Here is a 13,179-nt window from a genome sequence, read left to right as displayed (position 1 = left end):
TTGGGGTTTTTTGTTTGTTTTTTTTTTTTTTTTTTTTTTTTTGTGGGTTTTTTTTTTTTTTTGAGACAGGGTCCTGCTCAGGTGACAACCCAAGCTGAGATGCAGTGGCATGATCATAGCTCACTGCAACCTTGACCTCCTGGGCTCCAGCGATCCTCCTGCCTCAGCCTCCCAAGTAGCTGGGACTACAGGCTTGCACCACCATGCCTGGCTAATTTTTGTATTTTTTTGTAGAAATGAGGTTTCACCATGTTCTCCAGGCTGGTCTTGAATTCCTGGGCCTAAGCAATCACCTGCCTGAACCTCCCAAAGTGCTGTGATTGCAAGCATGAGCCACTGTGCCCGGCCTTGGGCATTAAGGTTTTTAAAACTCTTATTGCAGCAAAGCTTGAGAAGCACTGGACTAGAGAACCTCAGTCCTGAGCTGGGCAACCTACGAAGTGTGTTGCAGTGCATTGGCAGGAAGTCTAATTAGTCTTGGCGTTCAGAAGAAAGAGGTGAAGTAACACAAACAGATTGAATATAATAACTGCTCCTGGGCCTGGTAACAGACACACTCCTACCACCTCCTCCATTCTGCTTGCTTCCTGGATCAGTTGAAGGCAGAGCCGCATTCTCTTGTGCACAAAGTTCGGGATAGAGGGGAGGACTGGAGCCAGCCATATCTTGACATGACTGTAGTATGTGTAATCGTCCCGTGGCTATTTCTGGATTCTGAGAGTGGTCTGAGAGAATTGTGCTGCACCATAAGGTCCTAGCTCTGCAGCTGCTTAAGTTGCCTCTGAGAAGCCTCCCTAGGAAAGCAAGGGAACATCTGCAAGGAGGGGAGGACCTAAAATCTGTGACTCTATTTCCCTCCTGCTCCTCCTACACTGACTCCCACACGGTGTTTTTCTGCAGATGAAATCAGATTAAAATAACTATGAATGGCACTAGGAGTAAAAAAGGACAGAGAAATGCAACCAAGAAATACACACATTGATTAGCAAGAAGAAGGCTAGTATACTCCTTGCCTTGGTGATGGTGGGAAGTTTATGGGCCAATTGTAGCTATATGAGCCTCAGGACTTTTTTTTTTTTTTCCAAGTGCTGCTTGGCTAAATCCTTTCACATTTTCTCCAGCCTCACCTGCCCCAAATTTGCTACATCTAGAAGGAGTTACTGCAGCAAGAAGATGAACAAAAGGAAGATGTGAGCAGTTCCTAGATTTAAAAATGGCCTCTGTGGTTTTTCATTACCTTTCTCTCCCCACTGCAACTTGGGTAGGTGTTAGCAACAATTCCCCTTCCACTTTGTTTAAATCATTCTGTCCCTGGCTCTGTGCTGCGCCTCTTTCAGGAACTTCCGGGACAGAGGGAATTTGTAAAAATAAAATATGTTCCCTCTCAGCCCATTTCTCTCAGAATTGGTAAATAGGGTAAACTGAGAACTTCCCAGGATGCCCCATGAGAACAAGTGTGCCTCTCTTCTCAGATGCTGAGAGCTGAACACTGTTGGACTGTTGGGAAGTGGGTTGAGAACTAGTCTACTGGCAGGGAAACAGGAGCTTCTCTGAGCTATTCGCATTGATATCTGAGAGAGGCACTTTACCGTTCTGCTGCCAAGGAAATGTTTCTGTTTGCCCAAAGGGGATAAAAACCTTCATCTTTCTCTTTGAAATTAGGAAAGAATAAATATAGTTTTAAAATAATAAGTTTTTAATTTTTTTTTTTTTTTTTTTTTTTGAGACAGAGTCTCGCTCTGTCGCCAGGGCTGGAGTGCAGTGGCCGGATCTCAGCTCACTGCAAGCTCCGCCTCCCGGGTTTACGCCATTCTCCTGCCTCAGCCTCCACAGTAGCTGGGACTACAGGCGCCCGCCACCTCGCCCGGCTAGATTTTTGTATTTTTTAGTAGAGACGGGGTTTCACCGTGTTAGCCAGGATGGTCTCGATCTCCTGAGCTCGTGATCCGCCCGTCTCGGCCTCCCAAAGTGCTGGGATTACAGGCTTGAGCCACCGCGCCCGGCCAAGTTTTTAATATTTAAGTATTTCTAAGTATCACTCAGATACTTAGAAATAAATCCCTGCCAGAGATTGTGAGTTTAGGTTATCCTTTTCCATGGGGCTTAAGCTCTCTTAATTACTTAGGAAAAGTTAATTTCTATTAATATCCTATGTAGCCAATCTGTGCCAGCCAGTGGTATCATCATTATTGTTAGATAACCTTGGCTTGAAGCAGAAGAACTTGGTCAAGGACAGCCTGGACCCAAAAGAATTCACTGTTATCTTCCCTCCCCCTATTAAGAACAAATAAATAAAATATTCCTCAACACAGGATCAGCCATCCGTAGAGAAGGCCTTCCCAAAATGTGAGTACTTAATCAAAGGATCTGTTTGTTTTATTCTAACAGGCTAGCCTTGTAGAGTCCCTGAGTTATAGTGTCCTCTCTGTATTTTTGGAAATCCTAGTCTGGTTTTCTCTAGTTCTGCCTGCCTCTGGCTCCAGAGCACTTGCGTAATAATGTAATTCAGTTGCACATGTTGTCTAATCCAAAGGGTAAGCTTTGCTCTCCCAGGACCATGTGCTCTGAATTTTGGCCATGTGAGCTCAGCTAAGAGCTGCCAAGGGTGAAGTGCCAGCCCCCAACACCACCGCCTCCAATGCCCAGGCCAGTTTCCTTCAGAGTCCCCTCATTGGAGTAAAGAGAAATTGGAGTAAAGAGGAGGGTTCTAAGGGACCACAGAAGGCCCAGGGTTCTCTCTGGTGAAAGAATGCATATACCTGCCCAGTGAGCCTTTGTCCAGTCGCAGCACTGCTCCAAATGTGATGGACAGCTGTCACCTGGCAGGCCTCAAAGGTGGTACCCTAGTGGTGGCTTCCCATTCTATGCATTCTCCTGCTGTCTGGAGTCTGGAGATACTCGGGACCCTCCTCACATCTCTGCCTATTGCCTCCGTGTGGTGGCTGTCCTGAGCCCTCCCTTCCTGGGTTGACTTGGGAGGGAAGTTGGAAGAAGCAGAGTGTTTCTAGCAGGCCAAAGGGGAGGCAGAAATATGGATGCCCAAAAGAGAAAGTTTAGTAGAAACAAACTAGAAGCAAAGAAAGGCAACTTGTAACAGAGGCTAGAAGTAAAGTTCAGTGTTCTAGAGTAGTGCTTGTGAAACTTTAATATGCAAATGAATCACCAGGGGATCTTGCTAAAATACAGATTCTAATTTTGGAGGTCTGGGTTAGAGTCTGAGATTCTGCATTTCAGCAGACTCCTGGGTGTTTCATAGTCAATGCTGCTGATTGTCAGACCACACTCAGAGGAGGAAAGATCTGGCAGCAGAGGTGTTGTTGGCCTTTGAGTTGGCCTCTGGTGCTCCCTAACGGCTGAGCCCTGGGCAGCACAACCTCAGTGCTCTGTTGAGAGGCAGTGGCTGGCTAAAAACGAACGTGTCAAGCCTGACAGATTGCCTGGGTTTGAATTCTGGCCACTTATTAGATATATATAATGTTGGGCAAGTTCCATAATCTCTCTATGCCTCAGTTCCCTCATCTGTAAAATGGGAATGATAATAGTACCTACTTGATTGGGCTGTTTGAGAATTAAATGAGATAATGTATGTGAAACAAGTAGAATAGTGCCTGTCAGTGTAAACGCTCATTAAATGTTAGTCATTGCCATTATTATCATTATTTTTATTGAGTTGCTGGATTCAGAGTTGGGCCTTCTACCAGCCTCACATCTCTGCTTTCTGCTGTAAACATCTCTTGTGAAAGAAGAAAAGGGCTCTCATAGGATTAGCTGTACTTTAGAGATGCTACGAGAAATTTCTCCTTTTAGTAAATGAGGTCTAAAAATAAAGTTCTATAGAAGGCAGATTGCTACATGTTCTGGAACCTAGATTTCATGTGCATTCCAACCTTATTTATAGCTTCAAATCAAAGTCCTATGCAGCCTCGTAGACTGTGAAGGAAAAGGCCCCGGAAGCGCACAGAAGGACACTCCTGGGAGCTGCAGATGGAGGACCCTGTGTCCTGGGGTTATAGAATTTAAATCACCGCTCCTAACCCTAGGCATTCCACCTGGCAGAGTCCAGGTTTCAGATGGCGTGAGACCATTTGCATGGATTTCTCTTCTTTTCCTTCTAGAAGAGTGGTGAGGCTTGGGGGAGGCCAACACAAGTGACGCACTTGCAGCTCCCTTTTCCTTTTCTGGAGGTGTCAATTTTTCAAAAACAGAAATTCACAGAGGTGGAGCTTTTGGTTTGCATAAAGCAGCATTCAACCTGTTAGTCTTCCATCCCAACCCCTCAGAGAGTCTTCCACATGCTCTTTTGCAGACATGATGCTTTGAGCCAAGCCCAGGGCTCAGCCCGTGCTAGAATGTAGGTCGGTGGCACTGGCCGTAGGAGTGTGTCAAGTTGTGTACGTCAGAGGCAGCAGTGGGAGCTGGTTCTAGTTGACAGCCTGGGAATAGTCGCTGCTTCTGTAAGCCTTCAGTAGTGAGAGAATGTGACTGTGATGTACCATTCCTATTGTTGACAGAGAAGAATGCTGGGGATGGGCAGAGACCCAAGGGGTAGATAGCAGGTGCCTCGGAGGTGTCTGTGACATATGCAGATTGACCTGTGGGTTCCTGAGGAAGAAGATGAGAATGCCAGTGGACTACCTCTAGTCAGATTGCTATTAGAGAAAAGGATTCCAAACTCCTGAGGGCCTGCAGAATCTCAGCCCCTGGAGCAGAGTTGGCGTACAACTAGGAATCTTTAGAAATGGGGCACAAAGCCCTGCACAGTGGCTCACGCCTGTAGTCCCAGCACTTTGGATAGCTGAGGCGGGCGGATCACTTGAGGTCAGGAGTTCAAAACCAGCCTGGCCAACATGGTGAAACCCCATCTCTACCAAAAATATTTATTAAAAAATTAATTGGGCATGGTGCACATACCTGTAACCCCAAATACTCAGAAAGCTGAGACAGGAGAATTGTTTGAACCTGGGATGAGGAGGTTGCAGTGAGCCAAGATTGCGCCACTGCACTCCAGCCTGGGCGACAGAGCAAGACTCTGTCTCAAAAAAAGAAGGGCACAGAGAGGAAAATGTGGGTTTCAGAGTGACCACCCTAGGTTCCTGAATCCCCAGCTTTGTCACTTAACAGCTATGGTCTTAGGCAAATTAATTTACCTCTGAGTATCTCAGTTTCCTCATCTATAAAATAAGGATGGTACTATTTCCTTCAAAACGGTTGAGAGATTTAAATGCAGAAATGCACTTAAAAAGCATGACAGAACCAAAATCCCATTGATAACCTTGGTTGCCTCTGGGGAGGGAGGGAGGGGAAAACTCTTTTTACTGTGTACTGCTTTGTCTCTGGAATTTTGAGCCACATGAATAGTTTATTTGGTTATAATGTTAATTTAACTTAAAAATAAAACACTGAAGGCACTCAGCAAATGTTAATTTCCTTTCCCTTTCCCCTGGTGATCCAGGTCTGCTGCTGAAGTTCTTGCCTATCTGTAGTCTTCCCCATCCCCACCCCCACAAAAATGTGAAGATAGCTATTGAGAAGTACCTTTTAAAGCCTTCTCCTTCTTGGGATGAGAATCTGATCACCAGAACCCTGGAGAAGCCTGGAGAGTAAGCCACCTGCCAAACAAAGCTGTGGGAACTAGGGACCCATTGCGGGCTGTGAGGCTGTGGCAACAGAAATACACATGGCCCACAGCATGCATGCAGAGAGTCAAGGAGTCTTTTCCACCAGAGTAAGGAGGATTTTCCCAGCTATGGCAGTATGGTCCTCTGCTAAGAGGACCTTAAAGCTTCATACCACGGTATTGCACTGGCTTTTCAGATGGCTCCCATGTGAGTCTCACAACAACCTCGTGCTGGGCAGATACTTATATCTAGCCCCCGAGACTGCGAGGGAGTAAGTGACTTGCCTCTGATCACACAGAAACACCACACTAGGAACAACACATTTATCTTGTGATGTCTGTGTGCCAAGCACAGTGCTAAATGTTTTTCACCCATTATTCGATTTTCTTTTCTTAGCAATTTTATGAGGTACTAACGTCAGCTTCACGTTACCGATGAGAAAACAGGCAAAGAGGTTAGGTGATTGCCTAAAGTCACACAGCTAGTAAGTGGCAAGGCCAGGGTTTGAAGCAGAGCAGCGCTGATCCACTACCACAGCCCTCCTGGGCTGGAACCCTGGCCTCTCCAGCCCTAGTGATCATGAGGCTGCCTGTTGGGCATAAACAGCAAACCAGTTTCTCCCTGCTTTGTTAGGAAAGAGAGCCACTCTTCATGATGTTATCACTAACAAGGCCTGTGTGAACTCTGCAGGTTCCTACTTCAGTCTCTGGAAGATTTGGACACAAGTTTAAGGAAACTGAACTCCCGCCTGTTTGTAGTCCGGGGACAGCCAGCCGACGTATTCCCAAGGCTGTTCAAGGTAAGCGTGCAGAGCCCCAGACAAGACAGTGAGATTCTGTCCCTGAGGGTTTCCCCACAGGCTGAGTGAGATGATATTCCGACTGAGGGAATGGAAATATCAGGGCTGGTCTGGCTGTTGCTGCTAGAGAAGTTGGGAGCAAAGGCAGCCAGTTAGCTTTCTCTTGGAATGGAAACTGTGTTAAGGAAAAAAATTCTGGGAAACCAGTGTCTTGTTGGAAAGCTCTCAGCTCAGTCCAGACATAGGATGTGGTAAGTCATTCCACCCCGGATGCCACTGGCTTCTGTCGATGTTTTCTTGGCTCAAGCCAGCAAGATTTATTAGGGTTCCTTCTAGGCCAAGACTTTGAGGGTGGGGTTTCATTTATAGCAAGGTGTGTTTCCCATCTTGCTTTGCTCTGCTTACTGGGAAAAGTCAGCCTTTCTGAAGAAGCTTTCTTGTTTCCCATGGGGTAAATGATTGATAGAAATCTTCATTTTGGTGCCACATAGGTTTCTGTTTGAAGTATCAGGAGGCCAGTCTACTTTTCCCTCAGTCCCTTTAAAAGTATATTCTAAGGCCCACACAGAAGCACAGGAACTCATGGACAGAGGGCTCTGGGACAGACTGCCATCATCCTCAGCAGCACACAATGATTGTCTTGCCCCTCTCCATCCTAATTCCGAAACAAAAGGAAAAGTCATGTCGAGGCAAACAGCTTAGTGAATACATCATCCTTCAGTTCCCCTCCCCGCACCCCCACACATAATTGCGCATACATGTACAAATCACACGGTGCTAGTAATTGCCCACATTCATTGAGGGCTGCCTATGAGTCAAGCGCTGTTCCCAGTGTTTGTTTACATCAACTCACTTCTTCCTCACAGCAGGCCTAAGGGGTGGCTACTGCCATCCCGATTTATAGGTGAGGAAACAATAATTGGTTGTGAAGTTAACAAGGGATGATCTTGGATTCTGACTCTAGAGCTGTGTCCTCACCCACCATACCATATAAATATATTTGCCTCCCTTCTCCCCTCGACATTGCCCTTCTCTTCCCCAGCAACTCAGAGGCCAACCCACTTCTAGCCCAGAGCTATAGCTAGGTCATCCATTCAGTCATTTAATGTATTTTTATTGAGCTTCTGCTAGGTACTAGGCCCCATACTAGGTATAAGGATAATGATGATGAGCAAGACAACATGGTTTCTGCTCTGAGAGTTCACACTAATGGGGGAAACAGGCAAGTGTATCACTGTCATATAATACATGCTGCAGTGGAAAAAAGACAAGGTGCAGAAGAATTATACTGAAGGAGGAGGTCAAGAAGGCTTCTTGGAGAAAATGTCATTTAACAATATTGTTATTGTTCACGGGTTACAATGAGTATTCAGTGGTGTAATCTATATGAACTGTAAGCATGGTACCTGACTTATAGCAAGGGCTCAATCAATGTTTAATGCTGGTATCCTCGAATGAGGGATAACTGGCCCTGCTAAGGACCCACTCCCCAGGCAGGGCTGAGTCAGGACCAGACCAGTCTGTACATGGCCAGGACATTTGCCCCTGTGGTTCAGAGCTTTCAGAGACCATGACCAGAGACTTTGGAGAATGTGTTTTTCTTCTTGCAAGTTGCATGCTCTAGGGTTTTCTGTGAGTTGTCTGTACAACCATTCACTGGGCCAGTGTGCTATGAGATCTAGAAATTCCTACCAGAAATGACTAAAGGCTTAGGAAAGAACTTCCTTCTTTCCGACATGCAGCACCTCTGGTCAGTTTCCTCTGACCTCCAGACTAAGGATCGCTTCTCCTTTCCTGACTCTCTCAGGGCTGGAACCTATTAGCTCTGTTTGCTATTGGCCTCAGGAGTGTTGCTGTGGAAACAATTAAGACACTTCACATAGCACAACTCTGCCAAGAAAACTAGGCCACAAGTCTGCAGGGCTGTGAGGAGCTCTGGGAAAAGCTTGCTGAGCAGGTGGAAGGCTGTGGTCCTGTCCCACTCGTGAGTCAGTGCCACTCTCTGGGACTGGGGGTCTCCCAGGAGCGTTGTATTTATAGCCTCCTGCCGCATTCTCCTACCTCAAGGACACAGCAAGTGCACAAGGCTGCCTACCTCTCTTCCGACTCCACTGTTGCTGTGCTGTTGGCTTCACCATGCTGCCTGCCCTCCTCAAACTTTCTGAACCTCAACTTGTTTGCTTTCCAGATCAAATCCCTGTTCCTAGTTTGTTTGCTGCCCATCAGACAGGTCTCTAGACTAGCCCTCTGCTCTCCCAGGAAGGAACTAAGAGTCCAGCTTCCACCTCCTCCCCAAACACAGTGTCGAGCATAACAGATCCTCTCCCCACAGGAATGGGGAGTGACCCGCTTGACCTTTGAATATGACTCTGAACCCTTTGGGAAAGAACGGGATGCAGCCATCATGAAGATGGCCAAGGAGGCTGGTGTGGAAGTAGTGACTGAGAACTCTCATACACTCTATGACCTGGAAAGGTAAGAGATGGGGCCCAGGGGTCAGGTAACCAATTGTGAGAGTTAGTAATTTGGGCCCTTGCTGAGTGAAACTCAGAGAGGTTCAGCATTAGGGCCACCTGACCCAGGAGGCATGGCATCTTCTAGAAGCTGGAGGAGAATAGGCCAGAGTCAGGGCCTATAGAACAGGTCACGAAGAGCTGTACCCGATTGGGGTGGCAGAGAGGCTTGTTAGGCCCAAGGCATGGAGGCAGTGAGGACCCACACTCAGGGCGTCTACAGATCTGCTCCTAGTATGCCCGAGTCCTACCTGTGCCTCCTACTCCCACTTCCATCCTGCACAACAGCTGCCCTCTGACCTCAGTGGACCCTGTCTGTTACCCCTCCAACAGACCTCTGTTCACACAAGTCCAGCTTTTGTACCTAAGATGAGTTCCTAGGCTGGGCATGCTGACGCATGCCTGTAATCCTAGCACTTTGAGAGGCCCAAGTGAGAGGATCACATGAGTTCAGGAATTCAAGATCAGCCTGGGCAACATAGTGAGACCCCTCGTCTCTACTAAAAATAAAGAAATATATTAGCCACGCATGGTGGCACATGCCTGTAGTGCCAGTTACTGAGGAGTCTGAGGTGGGAGGATCACTTGAGCCCAGGGGCTTGAGTCTGCCATCAGCTGTGATCATGCCACATCACTCCAGCCTGGGTGACAGAGCGAGATCCTGTGTCAAAAAGAAAGAGTTCCCTGGGCTCTATGACTATCTGGGTTTCCAGGCCATGTTGCTTGGTGGTGGGGAGGGCTCTAGAGATCCCTGCAGGGAGCTGCTAACTACAGAGGAGCCTCCTCCCCGGTGACAGCCTCTGTGCTTGCGGAGATTCTAGGAGGAAATCCTCTCCTCCCCTTCCCTGCCATGCCAGAGCTGTCACCCTCCTGCTGCTGCTGCTGTTGCTGCTGCTGCCAAGCCAGCAGCCGCCGCCGCTCCCCACCCCCACTCCCCAACCCAGTGCTGGCTGCCAAGAAGCCAGGTCACACAGCTGTGCACGTGAGCCGGGCCCTCAGGAGGAAAGGCTGGGTGTGGAGATCCTCCTCCTGCTGCGTGCCAGAGGAGGGGGAGGCACAGCAGAGGCAGCAGCCGACGATATATCTCCACTAACGCAGGGAGAGCGAGGTAGAGCAAACTGAGAAATGAACTCACCCAGCCAGATGGGCCTTGCGTAAGCTACTTCTTAGCCAGGAAGAGCCCCAGGAATGTGACTCCATACCATCCTAATTCATCCTTATATAAACAACCTCCATTCTGTTCTTTGCCCTCTGATACTCTTTCCTTCTTGCATGAGTGCAGTTATGTTTCCCTTGGTCATGAAAAATACTTTGTAAACTACAAGACACTCTTTAACTATCAGTTGTGGCTATGAACTCTAGCCCCAGTCTTTGTATTTGGGAGGATAAGCTGTCCTCCATCTCTCTGTTCTATGTTCTAATAAATGGAGGCTAAGAAGGGGATGATTTTCCAAGAAAGGAACATGTCTGCTATTCCTTATGATGTTAGAGTAAAAAAAAAAAAGGAAAAAAAAGAAAAAACATGTCTTCAGCTCTTATCAAAGAACTTTCTCCAGGGCTTACATGGTGGTAGAGGCCTATGGGGATTCCCGTAGCTTGGACAGATAGGCCAAGTGCCAGGCTGGTTAGTAGGGATTTTTCTGTGACTAGAGATATGTTCAGTCTCTGTCTTTAGGCAGCTCTGCGTCAACACCAGGGAACCTGGAATTGAGTCCCAGCTCTGGCCCTGCCTTGCTCCATTACTGAGGCACCTGCTCCAGCTCTCTGGGCTTTATTTTCCCTCTCGGTAAAATGGAGATGCGGCCTTCCTTGCCCCCTCCTTTCCACTCAGGCGTGGGACCTGTGAGTGGATGAGGAAAGCCACCCTCAAACCTTCAGAGTTTGGGTTCTTTTTTGGGTGGGCAGTGACCCAAATCACAGGGCCTTGTGGGTAACACTAGTTGTGCTTTGGGCTTCCCAGGATCATTGAGCTGAATGGGCAGAAGCCACCCCTTACATACAAGCGCTTTCAGGCCATCATCAGCCGCATGGAGCTGCCCAGGAAGCCAGTGGGCTCGGTGACCAGTCAGCAGATGGAGAGCTGCAGGGCCGAGATCCAGGAGAACCACGACGAGACCTACGGTGTGCCCTCCCTGGAGGAGCTGGGTACGTACTTCCTGCCCAGAGCCGCTTGTGCTGGTGCCTCCTTTTGTGTAAAGAAATTCTTTGTCAAAGTAATGCATGTTATTATAGAAAGGTTAGAAAGCACAGGAAAACAAAGATGGAAATGGCAGTCACTATTACTCCACCACCCAGAGGTAACCACAATTAATTTTAAACTATGTCCTTTTAGTATTTGTTCTGTTCATACTCATACATGTAATCTTCTGTTTCTGGTTCTAGATTGTGCCTCTGTTTTTGTACTTCCCTCTCACAGACAATACAGGCACTGCCTGGTGCTGGTGTCTGTGGGCTTCTCAGTAACAGTATAGCTAGTACTGCTTCTATTGAAAGCAGGGAGTCTGTCGGCCCCTCAGGTTACTAACTACACTCTTTTATCCCCCCTCTTTCTTTCTTTCTTTTTTTTTTTTTTTTTTTTCTTTTTGAGATGGAGTCTGCCCTGTCTGGAGTACAGTAGCACAGTCTTGGCTCACTGCAACCTCCATCTCCCATGTTCAAGCAGTTCTCTTGCCTTAGCCTCCTGAGTAGCTGGGACTACAGGCACCTGCCACCATGCCTGGCTAATATTTGTATTTTTAGTAGAGACGGAGTTTCTTTTTTTTTTTTTGAGACAGAGTCTCTGTCACCCAGGCTGGAGTGCAGTGGCACAATCTTGGCTCACTGCAAGCTCCACCTCCCGGGTTCATGCCATTCTCCTGCCTCAGCCTCCTGATTAGCTAGGACTACAGGCGCTCGCCACCATGCCCGGCTAATTTTTTGTATTTTTAGTAGAGATGGGGTTTCACCGTGTTAGCCAGGATGGTCTCGATATCCTGACCTCGAGATCTGCCCGCCTGGGCCTTCTAAAGTGCTGGGATTACAGACGTGAGCCATCACGCCCGGCTGAGACAGGGTTTCACCATGTTGGCCAGGCTGGTCTCAAACTCATGACTTCAAGTGATCCGCCCGCATTGGCCTCCCAAAATGCTAGGATTACAGATGTGAGCCACCCCTCCAATCTTTTGATCTGAAGAAAGCTATTAGCCTTTTTCACCTGAAAACCACAGTTGCCAGCTAATCTGAAAAGGCAGGAGGTCTAGGATTGTGCTCACCTGCCTGGAGTGATGAGGGTGCAGGGGAAAGCAGAGAAAATAGTGACTGTGGGAAGAGAACCAAGGTGACCTAGAAAACGCTAAAACTTTAAGGATTACCTCACCCCCAGTAGCACCGAGACACTGTGGTTCGGTTCTCATAAAGTTCAAATAACAGAACAGCCATGCCGGGCTATCACTGAAATGGTCAAACCTCCTGTCTTGTGACCCTTCCTTCTCTTCAGGGTTCCCCACTGAAGGACTTGGTCCAGCTGTCTGGCAGGGAGGAGAGACAGAAGCTCTGGCCCGCCTGGATAAGCACTTGGAACGGAAGGTATGGGCCGTTTCTGAGACACAGAGCTGCAGATACTGATGTCCACACAGCAGGGGATGTCCATGTCCTTTAGTCTCTCTTAGCTCACACTGGTTGGAAAATGAAAAATCCTCCTATCCTCCTGATGGCCATAGCAACAGCAACACTAATAGCAGCTACCATTTAGAGAGTACTTACCATGTGCTGGTCACTAGGCTTGGCATTTCTGAGTTAAATACCTGCTGGCATTTCTTTTCATCTTTCCAACAGCCCTACAAGGTAGGTATTAAGCTGTTCATTCTACAGATTACAAAATTGAGGCTTAAAGAGGTTAAGTAACGTGCCTGAGGTCACAAAGTTAGTAATTACAGGTTGAGTATCCCTTATCCAAAGTGCTTGGTACCAAAAGTGTTTCAGATTTTAGAGTCTTGAATTAGGAATGCTTACCTTATAATATAGTAAGACCATGTTCTATGTTATTCTAAAGCTGTGTCAGATTGCTTTTCTTTGATCTGTGGGCAGATTCACCCTACTAAGAGGATATCTGGTCAGTAAAATCTATAAGATTATTTTGTGTTGATGTGTCTCCGCACCTTTTTGCTGGAACCCTTTCAGCGTGTTGATTTCCATTTGCTTGGACGCAGAGCAAATGGCCCACCTCCCAGTGCAGTGAGAACTGGGGAGGAAAGAAGCCCAGACCTCAGAG

General features: G+C 47.5%; 1 protein-coding gene across 1 annotated transcript in view; it reads left to right on the top strand.

Moving 5' to 3' along the window:
- The window catches only part of CRY2 (cryptochrome circadian regulator 2), a 38,144-nt gene that overhangs the window by 2,603 nt on the left and 22,362 nt on the right, over positions 1-13,179 (top strand). The window contains exons 2-5 of the mRNA XM_033208258.1: positions 6,309-6,417; positions 8,750-8,892; positions 10,891-11,075; positions 12,406-12,494. Of these exons, the coding sequence (XP_033064149.1) occupies positions 6,309-6,417; positions 8,750-8,892; positions 10,891-11,075; positions 12,406-12,494 (526 nt within the window). The remainder of the gene's footprint in view (positions 1-6,308; positions 6,418-8,749; positions 8,893-10,890; positions 11,076-12,405; positions 12,495-13,179) is intronic.

This window comes from Trachypithecus francoisi, unplaced genomic scaffold (genome assembly GCF_009764315.1).
Source record: "Trachypithecus francoisi isolate TF-2019V2 unplaced genomic scaffold, Tfra_2.0 Lachesis_group8, whole genome shotgun sequence".
Taxonomy (NCBI): Eukaryota; Metazoa; Chordata; class Mammalia; order Primates; family Cercopithecidae; genus Trachypithecus; species Trachypithecus francoisi.
The sequence above is the reverse complement of the archived record's forward strand: the minus strand, read 5'-3'. Positions and strand labels throughout refer to the sequence as shown.